Genomic DNA, 20,843 nt, shown 5'->3' with positions numbered 1-20,843 from the left:
TTAGAATATATTAGAATCCTCAACTATTACAAAATTCCAAATCCATTGATTCCTTTTGTTAATTTAGAGAATGTTGTATTTTATTCCACAATATCGTTTCTTTTATAGTTGAAATTATCGAAGCTTTAGATGAGTGGGGTTTAGACCTAAACCACTGAGATCATAAAAAAGGACAGTTGCCAAATAGCATTTGACATAAAAGATGAAGTTAAAACCTAAGTGGCAGTTTAGAATAAACCTGGGATTCGGCGTTGCATGTCTCAGTTGTCATTGAAGTTGACCATTTAAATGCTTGCATATGTTCGCAGGTCGTCTGTCGAAAATGACTGTTGCCGAATAGGAAACTAGCCGAATTGGACTGTAGCCGAATAGGGAACTAGCCGAATAGTAGCAGACCCACACAGAGAAGTAGGATAGACGGTGATTGCCCCTGTCATCCTAAATTTTCGTGATGATAATTACACTGAATGTAAGATGATCTCTCTACATCCTCTCTTTTTGCCTTTGAAGATAGAGAACAAATAGTTGCCCTTATTGTTGAGACGATGAAGAGACTACAAGTAGCTCAATGACCCTCGCTGGACTGCAGTATGTGAATTACTGCTTGTGGAAAACCGTCACGTTGTAAAAGTATTACATCGCTTTCTACCCACATCGAGTCTTTATACGAAGCATAGCAGCGCAGCTTATCATTGTCAGGTAATCTTCTAGGCCAACCGTTCTGGATATAAGACAGAACTAATTTTAAGACCGGATCGTGAAGCGTTTTTGTTTTAAGCTCGTTCGAAGTTAAGGGTAAACTGTCCATGGTTTCCTCTACAGAATGCGAAACCTCTGCATTCTCTCTCTCCTCGTTTTCGTCAAACGTTTTGTCTAACTCCATAGTCCATAGGCAATCTAGACAGTCCATCTGCATTACCATGTAGTAGAGACTCATCTACGCCCGTGTCGAACCAATAATAGATCCGCAGCTCCCCCGTGAACAAGCTGGTTTCCGACACGGACGATCAACCGTAGATCAGGTCACACTTATGACCCAAGACATTGAGGACAGCTTCTCGGCTAAGAAGAAGGCTGGCGCCGTGTTTGTTGATCTCACGGCTGCCTATGATACCGTATGGCATAGCGGCCTTACCTGCAAGTTACTCCGTCTGCTCCCTGACAGACACATGGTCCATATGATGATGGAACTTATGCAAAACCGCAGTTTTACCCTCACAACCGGTAGCGGTCGTCAAAGCAGACTACGTCGACTTAAAAACGGCGTCCCACAGGGCTCAGTCTTGGCTCCTCTCCTGTTCAACATATACACCTACGACTTGCCCCCCACCATCTCCAGGAAGTATGCTTACGCAGACGACCTGGCACTCCTGCACTCAGCAGGAAACTGGCAGTCAGTGGAGAGGAACCTCAGCCAAGACATGCAAACACTATCAGCATACCTCCAGAAATGGAAGCTACAGCTCAGCAAGTCAAAGACAGTGTCGGCGGCCTTCCACCTTAACAATCGGGAGGCACAGCGTGAGATAAACATCAACATTGATGGGGAACGCCTGCCCTACTGTGCCGAACCTACATACCTCGGCATAACCCTGGACAGGTCACTCACGTACCGCCGGCACTTGAAGTCACTGCGCAAAAAACTATCTACACGCGTCGCACTTCTGAGGCGATTGGCGGGTTCCGGCTGGGGAGCTGGTGCTAAAACTCTTCGTACAGCTACCCTAGCCCTTGTTCATTCCACCGCTGAGTACTGCGCGCCGGTCTGGTGTCGTAGTTCTCACACCCACCAGATTGATACCGCCATCAACGACGCACTGCGTACTGTGACTGGATGTTTGCGTCCCACTCCAACGGACTGCCTACCCATCCTAGCAGGCATCCAACCCGCTGAGCTACGCCGTAAAGGAGCCACGATTTCTCTCGCCCGCCGCGCTTTGGACCCCGACCATCTCCTCCATGCAGCACTCAAGAGACCACCACCTATAAAGCAGCGGCTGAAATCAAGACGCCCCTTTGTGCCTGCCGCACAACAACTACTTAAGAACGCAGAAGAACTTGGTTTAAGTGCGGCACACTGGACAAACCATATGTGGAACACGGAGTGGCAAAATCACACCTCCACGCTCCGTGACTTCATACCCGACGCCGATCCCCGTTCACCAGGGATGTCCCTCGCAAGGCTTGCATGGGTCAGGCTTAACCGCCTGCGAACTGGCGTTGGCCGCTTTCGTTCGGAAATGCACAAGTGGGGCCTGGCTCCTTCATCAGAATGCGAGTGTGGTGCCACTGAACAGACTGCAGACCATGTCATCCATCACTGCCTAATCCACCGGCCTCCACACGGTGCGCATGGTCTGAGGGTCCTGGACGACGAGACTGCTGAGTGGCTGAAGATTTCCTGCCCTCCAATCTAGCCTGGAAAGATCGCTCATACGCCATCATCACCATGTAGATTAGTTGGTTTGTACTGAATATCATATTGATATGCCATTAAGGCAGGGGTTCTTAACCTTTTTGTCTTGTTTACCCCTTGCCGAATAAAAAAAAGTAAAATTTACCCCCACCGTTTTTTTGGCCCCTTGTGATGTCATCTTGTCCAGTCAACCATGCTTCACACAGATAAGTAGTTGGAAAAGGTATAATAGCTTCAAATACATGCTTAGTCAGGGTAGAAAACTCTTCGAATAATCCACACCAAAACTTGGAATAACTTAGTCACCATTACACGATAAGCATTTGGAACAAAGCGTTGTTGAAAATTGAAGATCAATCAATTCATCTTTGCAAAGATCATCGTCAACAATACTTTCTAAATTGGCTTCGAAGGGATGAGTTATCCATAGAGCAGTACAGTTAAAACTTTCACCTTTGAAGTAACCGTCAAAGTTCTTTTTTAAGACGGCAAGGTGCTGGCAAATTTCGACTTCGAGGTCAGAAATCTCGTTGCAACTTCTACTGACTTTCCAATCATCAAATGTTGGAAGTTTTGCGTAAATTCCTTTTTAAACTCTTCTACTCAACGGGGATTTGCGTTCTCGAAGAAAAATCTCGATTTCACCATGTAGTTCAAAAACTCGAGACAAAACAAAACCCTATAGAGCCACCGAACTTCGATGTGATAAAGGAGAACAAAGTGTTCTGATCCAATCTGTTCACAAACCACTTTGAAAAGACCATGATTAAGAGCACGTGCCCTGATAAAATTCTCATATTCAACCACATGCTTCAATACTGCTTTCAAATATTCTGAAGGGGTTTCACTTGCCAGTGCATGTCGATGAAGGGCACAGTGTGTAGAAATGATGTGCGGTACGCATTTTTTCACCAGAGTTGTAAAGCCAGAGTTGTAAAATGATTGAGAGGGTAGTGAAGCTTGTGACCAATTTTTTACATTTGTCCAAAGCTGAAGAAAATCTTTAAAATTGTGTCCAGGTTGCGAAAAAATAAGGAAGATTCTTAACATGCAAAACGTTCCCAGAGGTCTGATTGAGAAAAGTGCTTGTAACGTGTTTGACTTTTTATATATCCTTTGTTGGTTATTTGAACTGATAAAAGTGTAATTATGTTACGAAAAAATGGTACAATGAAATCACTTAAAGCTTTGATAGAGAGTTTGCATTTTTGAACCATAGACAAGAAAAACAAAGTAAGCTTAGCGGGTTTTACATAATGTATTACACACAAAACAAAATAATTTATATAACATAATGACTCAAACGTTTTCGACACGTACGACCGTACGTGTGTCCTCATCAGGAATTAAATCTGCAATATACATAAAATGAAAAATCGTAAGATAAATTTGACTTTGCACTATAACTGTAACGACACTCTGGACTTAAAAGCACAAACTGAACAAATGATACAAGAATGATTACGAGTAATTTATACTGTGTGAAACAGGTCACATGAGGTGCAAACCACAGGCATTGGACAAACAATTAGAACACACACAAAAGTAACGATGAGCCACAGGCGAACAACTTCTGGTTGAGAGATGGATTGTTACGTTTGATTCTTAAGGCTTCCATGATTTAAGATCATGGAATGCAGTTTTGACAATCTCCAAAGCATGAACTGGTGAAGAAAAAATGTTGAAATGGTGAAGAAAAATGATCAGCCACTGCAACACTTTTTTGTTTATTGGATAGCCGATCCATTATTTTTTGGTTTTACTCTGATAGTACAACTGCAATCGATAGAAAGGAAAGGTAGTTTTGGTTGAAATGAGAAAACATGTTCGACAATGGTCTAATCAGGGGTCCCACTCGGCATAAAATCATAAAAAATCATAAAATTTTGCTTGATTTGGAAAAAATCATAAAATAGCATAAAATTTAGACACAATCATAAAAAATCATAAAATTTAGTTGTGATGGAGAACTGAGCATGTAAAAATCAAAAAAATTGATGTAGTGTATTGTGTAAAAGTTCCAACCATGATAACAGCATAATTATTTGTGTAACGATGTGTGGAATGCGCTGATTTAGGATAACTTGTGGTTGCGTAATCAAGTCCAGCGTTGCCTGTGCAGCTGGAATTAGAAAAGGAGCGTAGCTAGATGCTTTCATTGCATGTTTTAAACGTCATTAGACATAGACAAGTAGACACTGACAAGATTTCAAGACATTGCAGTTATTGTGGGGGAATGGTGAAAGGATACCACTGGTCAACACAACTTTTCTTTCATGAAGTTTTTCAATGGATATAGGGTAACTTTGGGGTGCTGAATCCGAATCTGACCTCAGATTTATCCTATCATGTCAGGTTTGTGAGATATGTTAACAGCAAATTGTTACTTTTGTCAAAAGTGGAAGATTTGACGTTGCGTTTATTGCACATACACATTGTACTATATCCAGAAATCCAGGCCATGTAGTACATAAGTAGCTGAAACACACCCACCAACTCTAATTTTGATACCAATTTGTTTTTTTTGAAGCAACATTATTGACCATACAGTAGTAACAAGCTAAAAGGGAGGCTAAAAGTATAACTGACTCCCACTCCCGTCAACGTTTTGCATGAAACCACAAAGCTTTAAACAAGCCTATGGCAATGCTTGTTCAGTAACCTTATTGAAGATGTTTTGGCCTGTCTAACACTAACCTTTCGTTATAGCACTGCATATGTTGGTGGTAAACGCAACGCCAAATCTTCCACTTGTGATAAAAGTAGCAATTTGCTGTTATCATATCTCACAAACCTGACGTGATAGGATAAATCTGAGGTCAGATTCGGATTCAGCACCCCAAAGTTACCCTAAGTCAGTTCTCAAAGCCTATGCAAGGAAAAGAAAAAAATTTTGTTGACCACTGTAATTTAACAGCAATGTTTTGGGAAACAGCGTAGAGGCATTTGCAAGCAATGTGTTACTCAGGCCTCGAAATTCAAGGCGGGCATGTCCTTAGATCTTGAGTGGGACTTGTGACATTTCTTCTTGCAAGTTTTGCCAAAGCAAAAAAACTTCAAGTCAAACATTGCATCCACCCAGAGATACAAAAGGATTTCAGAAGCATTAAAGGATCCTTTGATGGAAGCTTATATTTCATTTGTATCATTTGCTTCTGGTGACTTTGAACGGTTTTTAGTCCTATTTCAATATGAAGAGCCACTGATTCACATTCTTTACTCAGCAATGTGCTATCTGATCACGGCTTTGCTTAGTAAATGTATCAACAAAAAAAGAACATATCATCCGCAGAGTCAGAAAATCTTGTACTTGATGTCACAAACAAAGAACTTCAGAAGCCGTTGAACTTGATTGATGCTGGAACGCGAGCAAAAATTTTAGTCAGTGTAGTGCAGTCCTTACTGAAGCTAACAAGAAGAAATTTAAATCTGACTGTTTAAACTTTTTTGTAGTTGCTACAAGTTACCTTTTAGAATGTAATGGCAAATGATGTAAACATCATTTGCCATTACATTCGTCTGTTATTAAGCAGGCACAATTTTTGCACCCAGAAAAAAGAAATGATGTTGGAGCTACAACTTCTATCATCAGTCTAACTTGGACAGTATCCAATTGCCTTGAAAAGTGCCATGCAAATGCTGTTGCAATTGATGTATCTGTTTCAAGAGAAGAGCTTTATGATGAGGTAAGACTGCAGTGGTTACGGTATCAATCTGAGGATATTCTAGTTGAGTTTTACAAAAAGACTGATCTTGAAAGTAACAAATACACCAATTCCCAATCTTGTTTCTCGGCAGCCGATTTGTAGCAAGAATTGACAGCGATAGACACGTGTTTCGCCCATGAGGCTGGGCTCATCAGTATCGCACCGTATTCTAGCCACAAATTTATTCGACCACCGCTTTACCAGTCAGTTTAACTCTTATCTTTGTGGAAAGAAAAGGTGAGTGCTCAGCCTTGTGCTGATAGCCGGGAAGAACGCCCCTTTCTTCACCATTCCCAATCTTCTTACTGGACTCAAGCACTAATCAAATGTGGTATAGCAGTAACACCCCTACCAAAAGTGTCTTCCTACAAGAGAATTGACTATTATTGGACAAAAATTGGTAGATGATGCTGGGATAAAAAAATATCCGCAACTATTTAGTCTGGCTAAATGTTTTCTAACATTAAGTCATGGTAATGCCAGTCCTGAAAGAGGTTTCTCCATTAATAAACATTTGATTGATTCACATGGAAGCTCTTTTAAAGAAATCACATATGTTGCACTGAGAAGGGTGAAAGATGAACTAAATCGGTATGATGACGAGGTAAACTTTCCCATTAACAGAACACTAGTTTCAGAAGTGAAGGGTGCTCTTGCAAAGTATATGGCTGACCTTGAGCAGGAAAGAGCTTTGGAAGGAAATTTGAGAAAAGAGAAAGTGCTCAGGCTACTGTTGAAGCCAACAATATGGCAGAAAAACAAAAGAGGAATCGAAAAAATTGAAGATAAAATTAAAAAAACTCAAGCAAGCATTGAAGCTGCTGATGAAATTATTGGAGATGGGCATGCAAAGCTTCAGGGGGCATTGGCAAACAAAGCGTTGGATCGGAAAGTTCTTCAAGCAGCTAAAGCAAGAATCGAAAATCATAAAAAAAGCATAAAATTTTGATGAAAAATCATAAAATAACCAAAACAAATCATAAAAAATCATAAAATTTTTGACTTTTTGGCATATAATTATAAAAAAAAATTGGAAAATCTTGACTGGGACCCCTGGGTCTTCGCAATTTTTTTCTGAAATATTTTAGCAAATCGGCAATCGTATGTTGGACATGTACACGGCTTACTTACATGTAGTACATGGCTTCTTTATGCGTAGTACATAGCTTCTTTATACGTAGTTATTTGAAGCTAATAAAATCATTCAGTTACGGAAAACCTAATCAAAGAAAACTGTCTGACTTGAAGCAGTTGACTATCTCATGTTCAGTTAGTAAAAGATGCCATGTTAACAACTCAGCAACAGTTTACCTGCCTCATTTTATAATTAGAAATCGATTTCGCTACAATTATATCATCTTCAGCTGCTGTTAATGTTGAGACTGAAGATTCATCTTCAGTTGCTGTTAATGTTGAGACTGAAGATTCATCTTCAGTTGCTGTTGATGTTGAGACTGAAGATGATATAGTTGTAGCGAAATCGATTTCTAATTATAAAATGAGGCAGGTAAACTGTTGCTGCGTTGTTAACCTGGCATCTTTTATTATTATTTGAAGCTATGTATATTTGTGCAATGAATACTGTTGATTCATTACTTGCTGTTCAATTGTTCATATATCCTTGCTTGATGCGGATCATCTCAAGCATTTAGTACCCCAGGCTATTCAAAAAGTATTTTTTTACGCCTTTTGTTTTAAGTTCTTCTATCGTGTTATTGCTATACTGTATTTCAGCAAACTTATTCAGGTAGCTACATTCCAGTCAGCCACTGTCTGGTGTCATAATCAATGTAGACTAGGCCTTCCATACTATGAGGTGGTATGTACAGTGGTCAGTGGGCAATCCTTGATTGAGCTGCTCTCTGCATTTCACCACACTTTCAGGCAGTACTCTCTGCCAAGCCCTAACGCAACATGTTTGCACCACAGACTTCTACGCCAGTTTCGTTTTTTGACATTAAGTTTTGTAAATTGTGAAGTGCTGTATGGGATGAATCATTATGTGACTCTGTATTCTGTAACTATGAATTTTTTGTAGGCGAAGTTGGAGTCCCAGATCATGTCGTATTTTTCTGTCATGGCGTAGGACCTGTTTGTGACCTGCGATCGAGAAGCATTGTGGAGTGTGGTGGGTGGCATTAACATTTGCACTATACAGTTTTGGCATTACAAGGTGTCATAGATAACAACAATTGTGACTTGTGGTTTTGCGATGAGATTTAAGCTCACAGCAAAACCAACGCAGGCCTCTAAGTTCCTGTATATTTCCGGCGACCAAGCATGGCCTACCAGAACTTCTTCCCCGAAGCCAAATTCTCGCGCTTGACAGCAAAAGTAAAAAATCCGTTAAAAAGTTGAGTCTTTAAATCCGTTAATTGGTTTTTTGCTTTCACTCAAATAAAACGCAACATATTTGTGGTTGTATTTAAATACACTGCTTCCCAAGTAGATGTAGAGCTAGTTTTCGAGTTCTTATTGATCGACAGCGATGCTCATACTTTGGCTTATTTGTGACAAGAAGATTGCAAATGCAAGTGAAGAGAAAAACGTTTCGAATACCAACGGAATGGAGCAATGTTGGCTTGTGGAAGCCGGCAACCAAACATGGCCTACCGGCGTGGTAGTTTCGGAAGCCATTTAAAGACCTCTCATCGGCCCTGGCCATCGAGAGCTTAGACGCCTGCAATGGATGGTAGGCCAGTGAATGAGGTTGGTGGCACCTTTGACTTGGTAGCTGACTTTTGATACCTTAGAAATACCATGTCTTCTGGAGGGGGTGTAAACTAGCAGCCATAACGCGGTGCAAGTCAGCCTAGAAAAAGTTCGGAGAACTCCTCCCTATCCTTACAAGCAAGCAAGTTCTTGCAAAAATCAGAGGTCAAGTTTACTCCAGCTGTGTGAGGAATGCCATCCTTTATCCTCTATGGCTCTGAAGCGTGGGCAACACTAACAAGCTCCATTAAGTGCCTACAACGTAATGACAGAGCGATGGTAAGATGGACCTACCTGGTCATTGGTCAAGCTTGCGGACAACATCCAGTTTGAAAGTCTTTTATCCAGGCTCAATATAGTAGACTTTGGTGAAGTTCTCCAATTGGGCAGACCACGATGGTTTGAGCACTTAACTGCAGCACCAAGTAGATTTCTCAGGTCAGATATGTCAACGTTGCAGCACAACGGGGTCAAGCTAGACCAAAACTTTTTTGGGAAAAAATTGTAAAACTTGACTTTGTAGCCATGAACATGGACTTTGCCAACCCAGTGAACCGCAAAGTGTGGAGAGGAAGACTTCGCCCTCTACAGACAGACAGGCCATACTCTCAACATGATTAATTCATGGCCTGTATAATTAAAATCAATGGGTTAATGATGATGATCGACTGTAGAGTAGTAGCAGTAGTCCAGTTTTAATTTGGTGATGTCCCGGTTACTGAGGGTGGCTGGATTCACCTCAAAGTGTCGCAATCACTTTCACACCCTGCCTCAACATCGATCTGTCTAACGCGTCCTCTCTTGTCAAGCCCACCTTGCTGCTTTCCTCCTCAACATGCCGTTTCCACGTTTTCTTCGGTCTTCCTTGTTTTCTATAACCTCCACTTGCAAATCCAGTGCTCTTCTTAAAACATCATCTTCATCCGTTCTCAAAACACGCCAGGCATGCCCATTGCTCATACCACTTCACTCCATTCGCTTTCGCCAACTTATGAAAATTCTCATTCAATCCAAGCAAGTTCATTAGTTTTTCGGTATTCCTTTTGTCCATCAGCTTCACACCACACATTCCTTTCACCATCGCTCACTCAGTTCTTCTTAAAATCGCCAATTCGTTTTCCCATAAGCACCATGTCTCACTTCCGTACAGCATTGCAGATCTCACACAACTAGTATAAATTTTTCCTATCATTTTCAACGGAAATATACCACATAACAACTCTCGACACTCTCTGAATTTCACCCAACCAAACCTTACTCTTGCAGTCACTGCCGCTACACAACCACCACTGACATTCAATTTATATCCTAGATAGCAAAAGGCATTCACTGATTCAACTTCGTCATTCAGCTTTTCAACAGGACCAACCATTCCTTCAATCTTCTTGCATCTTTCACATTCAAAACCATCTCCGAATCTGCATGTCACTCTCTTCATCTTTGCATTTCTTCCATGCACCCACTTCCTGCATGTCGTACAGTTAACAGATATTGCCATCACTCTTCTTCCACATACACAACATGGGTCAATTTTGCTCATTGTGATTTTCCCTTCCACTTATTACAACCTTTGTCTTTTTGATGTTGACACGCATACCTTTACATTGAAGCGACTCCTTCCACTTCTCAAGTTTCTCTCTCAGATCTTCCCTTGTGTCACTCAACAAAACCAAATCATCCGCATATAGTATCTCCATCAATGAATCTTCTCTTACGCATTCGGTAATCACATCAATCACAATGGCAAAAATAAGAGCAGAGAGGACAGAACCCTGGTGTACACCCGACTTTACCGAAAAACTCGTCTGAGAGGGCAGATCCAACTGGAACTCTTGTCCTTGCACCTTCATAAAGACTCATTGTGGCTTGCACGAGTGCCTCTGGTATTTTTTTCTCATTGCCCATTCCATCACTCTTCTTGGAACTATCAAATACCTTTTCCATGTCCACGAAGCACATGTACAAGTTCTTTTCCTAGTCCCGATATTCCTCTTGCAACCACCTCAAAATAAAAATAGCATCTGTCGTCCCCTTTCCTGGCATAAATCCACACTGCATCTCGTCCAGCTTCACCACAGATCTTATTCTATTCCCGACACCCTTTTTACTGCCTTCATTGCATGCTCCAGCAGTTTTATTCCCCTATATGACCCACAATCGATTACATCACCCTTTCCCTTGAAGATGGGTATCACCACGCTCGTCTTCCATTCCTTTGGCATTCCTTTTCCATCTAACACACGTTGGCTGATTTCCTGCATTGCTTTCAATCTTGTCTCTCCACTTGCGCGTATCATTTCCACAGTGACTTCAGATAGTCCAGGAGCCTTCCCCGATTTCATTTTCTTCATGGCTTGCGTCACCTCCTCTCGAGTTACTCTCTTTAATGAACCTGCTACCACATCAGCTTCCACATTGTGATCTCAATCGTTTTCCTCGTTCATTATCACCTCCATATGTTTTTTCCAAATTCTTCCACAATCTTTCTCACTGAAACCAAGTTTTCCATCCTTTTCTTTAATACATCTCTAATAATAATATATCTTTAATTTTTCTTTAATATTTTAATAATTTTTTCTTTGCTCGATTTTTCAATTGCTTGTACTTGAGCTTAGTTTCTTCTGATCTATTTCGGCACCAATCCTTGCATGCGACTTTTTTCTCCCCAATTACTTTCCTCACCTCTTCATTCCTCCACCACGTATCTCCTCGATCCATCCTGCCTTTTGTTTTCCCACAAACTTCATCGCAAGCTTGCAGAACTCTATTCTTGAAGGATCCCCATAGATCAGTCACATCGTTGTGAACAAGACTTTCAACTCTTTTTTTAAACCTTTCTCTTGTGTCGGCATCTTCTAACTTCCAAACTTTTCTTCTTTTTTTATTTACAGTTTTCTTCAGACCTTTCCTGTCCAAGTCGACAGCCACCAATCTATGCTGAAGTTCGCATGGCATTACTTTCACATCTTTGATCAGTTTTCTGTTTTTCCTGCATACCAACCCAAACTCAATTTCAGTTTAATTTCTACCTGCACTGAAAGTTACTTTTCTTCCTTCCTCTTTCTTAAACCAGGTATTGGCAACACACAGGTCCTTTTCATCACAAAATTCAAGTAGTCGCCTTCCATCGCGATTCCTTTTCCCATGACAAACCCTCCATGGACACCTTAAAACCCATCAATTTGTTTGCCAATGTGCCCATTAAAGTCTGTTGGCAAACAAATTGATGGGTTTGAAGAGCAGATTGTAAAAGATTTATTACATGACAACTGCTGTCAGCAAATAAAGATACATTCCTGTTTGATTGTGGCGTCATGCTGATTGCATCCTTATTTTTTTCAGTTGACGATTTTCGCAACATCCATCTCTCCCTCTTGCTATCTCACTTTAAGAATGCCAAGGAAGCGGGAAAGGTGAAACGGATCGAGTTCCTCCCCATCCATTGGCACCGAGCCCTTCACGGGGATGCTACAGGTGTAGACAGGTGACAACAATTGCCGACTAAAATTTGTATCGTTTGTGTAGCGGTAATCGGTTTGTAATTTTACTGCTGCAGTTCTAAAGTTCGAGCTTAACCGTTGCTTCCATTTGTCAACCATTTAGCAGTTTATGATCGCATCGCTTAAGTGAAGGGAATATTTTTGTTGCAAAGATAGCCACTTTCATCAGTCATTTCCACTGCCATACTTAACTTGTCTATTCGATATGCAATGCACAGCATGCTTTTTGTATACCAGGTAATATGCTTATTAACCAAGCATTATGGTATCAGTGTACTTCTTGTGTAGTTGATGCTGAATGATGGTAAACCACAGTTTTGTCAATGCAGGAACATCCGACGCTTAACCTTGCCCAGTATTTCTCGACTTCGCCACTTCACAAACGAGACTCTGTTAGACATCCTCTTCTATTCGAGTCCTGTTTATTGCCAAACTATCGCCGAAACAATAGGAAACGAGATAAATTCACTCTACCAACGATTTGCATCAAGGAATCCAGGATTTTCAGGAAAAGTTTCCTTAGCCGGCCACAGCTTAGGTTTGCTGAGCTGTCAATGTTGGCATGGTGTGGCTTGTTGCTGTCAATGTTGGCATTGTGTTGCTTGTTGCTGTCAATGTTGGCATGGTGTGGCTTGTTGCTGTGAATATTGGCTTGGTGTGGCTTGTTGCTGTGAATGTTGGCATGGTGTGGCTTGTTGCTGTGAATGTTGGCATGGCGTGGCCTGCTGCTGTCAATGTTGGCATGGTGTGGCTTGTTGCTGTGAATGTTGGCATGGTGTGGCTTGTTGCTGTGAATGTTGGCATGGTGTGGCTTGTTGCTGTGAATGTTGGCATGGTGTGGCTTGTTGCTGTGAATGTTGGCATGGCGTGGCTTGCTGCTGTGAATGTTGGCATGGTGTGGCTTGCTGCAGTAGTAGGCCACACAGACAATCATTGTTGTGGAGTAGGGTGAAATAAAAAATAAAGTTCATACTAAGCGTTGGTAACAGTGTGAAAAATATGTAACAGTATCATTAGAACCTACATTAGGGTGTTTCATTTGCTCCCTTTATTTGAATTTTGATCTGTCCCTAAGTTAGTTCTGTTCCATTTTGGAAAAAAATAACCTGACAATAATTTTTAATGTCATGGCCTCCCGTTTACCTCCCCATCGCAACCCCAAAATTTTTGCCTACTTCAATCGCCATAACCCAAAAACCACTTTAGATAGACATGGGTTGTTGGGTATCAAATTTATTGGCATCATCATTGTCAGCCATTGTTGTTCCACTGCATGATGAAGGCCTTCCCCATATCTTTATAATTTTGTCTGTCTTTGCACGTTTGTGTCCAGTGTTTGTCGAATTGGTAGAGTTCGTCTCGCCATCTTGTTTTTTGTTTCCCTCTTTTGCGTTTATCGTCAAGTCAGTTGTTCGCATGACATGTCCTGCCCAATTCCACTTTAAACTTTTTATTGTTTGAATGATATCTTTAATTTGTGTTTGTTGTATCCATTTGGCTGGTTTCCTGTCTTTCCATGTGATGCCTGAGAGTACTTTTTCATGTGATCTTTGCGCAGTGCGTAGTTTAAGTGTTAGTGCTTTCGTTAATTCCATGTTTCTGCTCCGTATGTCATTGTTGGGAGAATGCATTGATTATATACTTTTCTTTTCATTGAGATCGGTAATTTACTTTTAAATATTGAGCTCGCTCTTCCAAATGCCTGCCAACCAAGTGTAATTCTTATTTCGTCTTCTTTATCAGGTGATGTGGTTACTATTTGGCCAAGGTATGTGTATTTGTTTACGTTTTGGAGATTTGGCTCCATCTAATGTAATGTTTTGGTTTCCTTTGACATGGTGATTGAACATAACTTGGCATAGTGATTGAACATAACTTGACATGGTGATTGAACATTATTGGCATACCCCACTTTAATTTAAAAATGCTGCCAAAATAACAATCTGAGCAAAAATTTTTTTTTTTGTGCAACATACGAAAAGCAGTTAGCATGAATAGCCAAACATAAGTGGCAATTGACACAACACTAAAATTAATCACATTGACACAATATTATCAAAAGCCATCTATAAAGTAATAGGACATTGCAATAAGTAATAGCACAGCAGGAGCTCACAAAATCTCCATAAATCAGCCAGCAACGTGGTGTGTTGTGCTTAGCACATCGGTCTTCGCACCAAAGAGTGTTTACATTAATTCTAGCTACTGGAACTACTGTGTTGCTGTTTTCTTGGGCAAGAAAGGTCGAAATGATTGCCTCCATCCAGTAATGGGTAATTCCAAATTCAAGTCATACTAATGTAAGTCACTGGAAACAGTGCATTACAAGCAACTCTAAAGCGAGTGCTGCAAAAATTGCCTATGTACTGTGCTTAATGATGTTTTTCGTCCTAGAAGATAAAAATTCAATGACGACAACACAAGTGAGACATGAATCATGAATAGTAACACAGCAACAGCTAACGTTCGTTAAGTAGGGCATGAATAGGATATTAACTAAGGCCTGTATGCTAAGATCCAACTTGAGTTCAAGCTGGAACATAAGTTGAACTTGGGCTATGGTATACCAAATACAGTACATGCACCAAGTCAAACTTGAGTTTCTGCTTGAACTCAAGTTGGATCTTAGAATACGAGCTTAAGTTCTCTGTAATCCTGCAATTAGTTACATTTTTCAATAACTGCAACTACGATTTTTCCCAAGCCAGTTGATTAACATTATTATCATGATTGATGATGCATTCATATAATCCTCAAAGAGATAGTTAGGCATTATCAACATTGGGTGCTTCTTTTGCGAAGGGATAGTTGACACTTTCTGTGTTCTTGTGCCACTTGTGGGATGTCTTGGTAATGGTCTTCGCTGTGAGAAGATCTCAAGAAGTCTGAGCTTAATTTTATACACCTTTCAGCACAGTCATTAATTACATTGATTCCTTGGACAATAGACATTGACCAGCTTTTCTTTGAAGATACTGTTATCATGCCATTCATTAACAGGCATGTGCAAAAATTCATGGTTCAGGTTCAACAAGTTTAAAAAATACCATGAATCTTGTCCAACTAAATCACTAAGCCTTGTTGATGGCCCAAGGTGTTGTGGAAATGTTGGCTTTTCAAACCCAGATCCATGTCGCTGTTTTGGGATGGCTGAGTGTGTATCAATGCATTGTAGCATTCGATCAGCAATAAACCTCTTTTCTTTAACAGGAATGTGTTCACTGAATAGAGAAAGAGGAATCATTTCCTCTGTCAAGTACCAAAGGTGTCTCTTTAATGCCTTCAGAGTACTGGTTGCAATACAGTCATTAATGTTGCTGTAAGTGAACAGCATCCAACCTGCTGAGCTTCGCCGTAAAGGAGCCATGATTTCCCTTGCTCGTCGCGCACTGGACCCCGGCCACCTCCTCCACAGTACACTCCAGCGCCTACCTGGAGGACAGCAGCGACTGAAATCAAGACGCCCATTTGTGCCCGCCCCACGACAGCTTCTGAACAACGTTGAAGATCTTGGAATAAGTGCGGCACACTGGACGAACTACACATGGAACATGGAGTGGCAAAACAACACCTCCCCACTCCGTGATTTCCTACCCGACGTCGATCCCCGCCCTCCGGGAATGTCCCTCGCAAGACTTGCTTGGGTCCGGCTTAACCGCCTATGAACCGGCGTCGGTCGCTTTCAGTCAGTCATGTGCAGATGAGGCCTGGCTCCCTCACCGGGATGCGAGTGTGGCGCCACAGACCAGACAGTAGATCATGTCGTCCATGACTGCCCAATCCATCAACCACCACATGGAACGCTTGGACTGAAGGCCCTGGATGACGAGACTGTCGAGTGGCTGATGACATCATGCCCAAACATATAGTCCGGAAGAACAGCTCATACGACGAAGAAGTGGGTGATGAACATGTCAACCACCACTGAGAATACACAAAAGTGACGAAGTTGACAAAGCTTTGAGATTTGTTCCAGGTGGAAGCTCTCCAATGTATTTTTCCAGAAGACATATCTTAATGGAGTAAATCAGCTTTGCCATCCATCTGGCTTTATGCAAAGCTCCAGACTTTTTGAAGGTTATTGGGTCTTGTAGTGAATTTTCCAGGAAAATACAACAGAGTTCAATCAACTTTAAATAATCACCCCTCTGGAAAGTATACTCAGCAGAACAAAGTTCCAGGACTTTCTGCTTTTGCTCTAAAGTTTTTACATTGCATGTTACCACTGGTCATGTTTATACTGTGATGCAAGTGGTTCAGTGATGTTTTTGTGTGGCTAAAGTTCAAAATGCTTCTTGTAGCGAAGGAACAGTGTAATATCGAGACTTGGTAATTTCAAATGTTAAGATCATTAAAAATTTGAGACAGAATGACTTCTCCTATATGGTGTCTACAGGCAGACCACAAGGGACGCTGCAGACTATCTTGAATCCTGATACATGTTGCTGAATACATCAGCAAGTTGGACTTGGGCTATGGTATACCAAATACATGAACCGTCAGACTTGAGTCTCAGGTTGAACTCACGTTGGATCTTAGCATACCTAGGCCTTAGTTAGTATCCTATCCATGCCCTACTTAATGAGCGTTAGCTGTTGCTGTGTTACTATTCATGATTCGTGTCCCAAGTGTTTTGTCGCCATTGAATTTTTATCCTCCAGGATGGAGGAAACATCATTGAAGCACAGTACATAGGCAATTTTTGCAGCACTCGCTTTGGTGTTGCCTGTAATACACTGTTTCTAGTGACTTACATTAGTATGACTTGAATTTGGAATTACCCATTACTGGATGGAGGTAATCATTTCGACCTTTCTTGCCCAAGAAAACAGCAACACAGTGGTTCAGTAGCTAGAATTAATGTAAACACTCTTTGGTGCGAAGACCTATGTGCTAAACACAACACACCACGTTGCTGGCTGCTTTGTGGAGGTTTTGTGAGCTCCTGCTGTGCTATTACTTATTGCAATGTCCTATTACTTCATAGATGATTTTTGATAATATTGTGTCTATCTGATTAATTTTGGTGTTGTGTCAATTGCCACTTATGTTTGGTTGTTCACATCGTATGTTTGGCTATTCATGCTAACTGCTTGTCGCATGTTGCGCAAGAAAAAAAATTTTTTTTGCTCAGATTGTTATTTTGGCAGCATTTTTAAATTAAAGTGGGGTATGCCAATAAATTTGATACCAAACAAGTCACCTAACGGAGTGGCATGTCTGCGCGTCATGGATGATGAAACCATAGACTGGCTGCTCTCTAGTAGCCTTCCAGTGTAGTCCGGAATCATCGTGAATCTGGGGTGATAAAAAGATAAACCTTCGGCCCCAGGGCTCACACAAAGACGACAACACAAACATCATAATTGCAGTTTCTGAAAAATTAATAAATGGTTTGCGCAAACTCTCTAAATAGGCGACCATAATTTAGAATAAAAACATAAAATTTAAATCAGATCTTCTGTGTATTCATACAAAGACTATTCGACAAGTAATGTTCAACCCAAGGGCGCTTGTTGTTTTTGCCAGGCTTGATTAGGCAGCAAAAATGTATAATTTTGCATCGTTGCTACGTCGCTAGACGTTTAAAAAACCCATTCAATTTGCTTGTTTTGGCTAGTTTTATCAGTATCTCAGACAATTTTTGGCTTATTAAGTGAGGGATAAATTTCTGTCACTCCTACAGTCCTACATGCATAATTGACTATGGCCGACAGCACTGTGACTAATAGTTGCTGAATCTGTTGACAACTGTTGTCCAGATGACAACACATCTGGAACAATTTAACAACAAAACAGAAACAATCATCCATGCAACATATAATAGGAACATTTGGGCCAAATTATTTATCTGAGGCCGTCGATGCCTGGTTCAGGCAAGGCAATTGAAGAAGAAGAAGTTGACAACTGCTACACAAAAATCGGTTATTTCCTGTTATGCGCCATACAGTTTTGTGGCATGATGAAAATAGCATTTTTTGCAAGTTGTGTCAGGAACGAGCCGTGTTTTGTACAACCCAACAATCACAAAACTTTAAGATCTGAGTTAACAGGCGTGAAATCGTCAAAAGCAAAACGAAAATGTTTCGCCTTTTTATACAATTTCAAGCAAATGTAATTGAAAATTAGTCTTATTTAGCGGGGTTTTGGGCTTGTTAGGAGTGTTTTTTATTATTAAAGGAATGAATAGGAGCAATTCCAAACTGGACCAAATTGGGCTTAATAAGCGGAGACCTCTGTAATGGAAACTGGTCGTTTCAATGTTTGACAATGACACATTGTGGTCTGAAGGTTTTTGCTTCATGTCAGTGTGATGTGATGGAGTGGACTGCCAATCACATCACATTAGGATGCTCCATCTCTCTCTAACAGATTAATTTGCTGGCCTTCCTAGTTTACTGATTGCGAACTTTTTGCTTCATGTAAGTAATAGTAGTAGTAGTAGCCCAGTCTTAATCTGATAATGTCCCCGTTACCGAGGGTGGCTAGATTCACCTCCATGTGCTGCTATCGCCTTCACACTCTGCCTCCACATCGATCTGTCTAACGCATCCTCTCTTGTCAAGCCCATCTTGCTGCTTTCCTCCTCAACTTGCCTTTTCCACGTTTTCTTGGGTCTTGTTTTCTATAACCTCCACTTGCAACTCGAGTGCTCTTCTCAAAACTTCATCTTCATCCCTTCTCGAAACATGCTCATACCATCTTACTCCATTCGCTTTCGCCAACTTATCGACATTCTCATTCAACCCAAGCAGGTTCATAAGTTCTTCGGTATTTCTTTTATCCATCAGCTTCACACCACACATTGCTCTCACCATCGCTCTCTCAGTTCTTCTTAAAATCGCCAATTCGTTTTCCCGTAAGAACCATGTCTCACTTCCGTACAGCATTGCAGATCTCACACAACTAGTATAAATTCTTCCTCTCATTTTCAACAGAAATTTTCTACCACATAACAACTCTCAACACTCTCTAAATTTCACCCAACTAAACTTTACTCTTGCAGTCACTGCCGCTACACAACCACCACTGATATTCAATCTATATCCTAGCTAGCAAAAGGCATTCACTGATTCAACTTCGTCATTCAGCTTTTCAACAGGACCAACCATTCCTTCAATCTTCTTGCATCTTTTGCAGTCAAAACCATCTCTGGATCTGCATGCCGCTCTCTTCATCTTTGCATTTCTTCCATGCACCCACTTCCTGCATTTCGTACACTTAACAGAATTTGCCATCACTCTTCTTCCACATACACTATATGGGTCAATTTTGCTCATTGCAATTTCCCCTTCAGTTCCACTTATTACGACCTTTGTCCTGTTGATATTGACACGCATACCTTTACATTAAAGCGACTCCTTCCACTTCTCAAATTCCTCTCTCAGATCTTCCCTTGTGTCACTCAACAAAACCAAATCATCCGCGTATAGTATCTCCATCAATGAATCTTCTCTTACACATTCGATAATCACATCAATCACAATGGCAAAAATAAGAGGAGAGAGGACAGAACCCTGGTGTACACCCAACTTCACCGAAAAACTCGTCTGAGAGGGCAGATCCAACTGGAACTCTTGTCCTTGCACCTTCATAAAGACTCATTGTGGCTTGCACGAGTGCCTCTGGTATTTTTTTCTCATTGCCCATTCCATCACTCTTCTTGGAACTCTATTAAATCACTTTTCCATGTCCACGAAGCACATGTACAAATTCTTTTCCTTGTCCCGATATTCCTCTTGCAACCACCTCAAAATAAAAATAGCATCTGTCGTTCCCTGCCCAGGCATAAATCCACACTGCATCTCGTCCAGCTTCACCACAGATCTTATTTTATTCCCCAACACCCTTTCTACTGCCTTCATTACATGCTCCAACAGTTTTATTCCCCTATATGACCTACAATCGATTACATCACCCTTTCCCTTGAAGATGGGTATCACCACGCTCGTCTTCCATTCCTTTGGCATTCCTTTTCCATGTAACACACGTTGGCTGATTTCCTGCATTGCTTTCAATCTTGTCTCTCCACTTGCGCGTATCATTTCCACAGTGACTTCAGACAGTCCAGGAGCCTTCCCCGATTTCATTTTCTTCATGGCTTGCGTCACCTCCTCTCGAGTTACTCTCTTTAATGAACCTGCTACCACATCAGCTTCCACATTGTGATCTCAATCGTTTTCCTCGTTCATTATCACCTCCATATGTTTTTTCCAAATTCTTCCACAATCTTTCTCACTGAAACCAAGTTTTCCATCCTTTCCTTTAATACATCGTCCACCATCGACATCTTTCCCATCCCGCTTCAGAACCTTCATAAACTTACATACTTTGTTGGGACTGTTTTTTAATTTGGTCAATTTCTGTTCAGCTTTTTCATAACTTTTGCAACTATTTTCTTTGCCCGATTTTTCAATTGCTTGTACTTGAGCTTAGTTTCTTCTGATCTATTTCGGCACCAGTCCTTGTATGCGACTATTTTCTCCCCAATTACTTTCCTCACCTCTT

General features: G+C 41.0%; 1 protein-coding gene across 1 annotated transcript in view; it reads left to right on the top strand.

Annotated features, from left to right (window-relative positions):
- LOC145778027 (triacylglycerol hydrolase DDHD2-like) overlaps nucleotides 1–20,843 on the top strand; it is an 89,791-nt gene that overhangs the window by 25,200 nt on the left and 43,748 nt on the right. Inside the window, exons 7-9 of the mRNA XM_082589418.1 lie at nucleotides 8,162–8,251; nucleotides 12,178–12,319; nucleotides 12,665–12,873. Of these exons, the coding sequence (XP_082445544.1) occupies nucleotides 8,162–8,251; nucleotides 12,178–12,319; nucleotides 12,665–12,873 (441 nt within the window). The remainder of the gene's footprint in view (nucleotides 1–8,161; nucleotides 8,252–12,177; nucleotides 12,320–12,664; nucleotides 12,874–20,843) is intronic.

This window comes from Aplidium turbinatum, chromosome 10 (assembly GCF_918807975.1).
Source record: "Aplidium turbinatum chromosome 10, kaAplTurb1.1, whole genome shotgun sequence".
Lineage (NCBI taxonomy): Eukaryota > Metazoa > Chordata > Ascidiacea > Aplousobranchia > Polyclinidae > Aplidium > Aplidium turbinatum.
The sequence above is the reverse complement of the archived record's forward strand: the minus strand, read 5'-3'. Positions and strand labels throughout refer to the sequence as shown.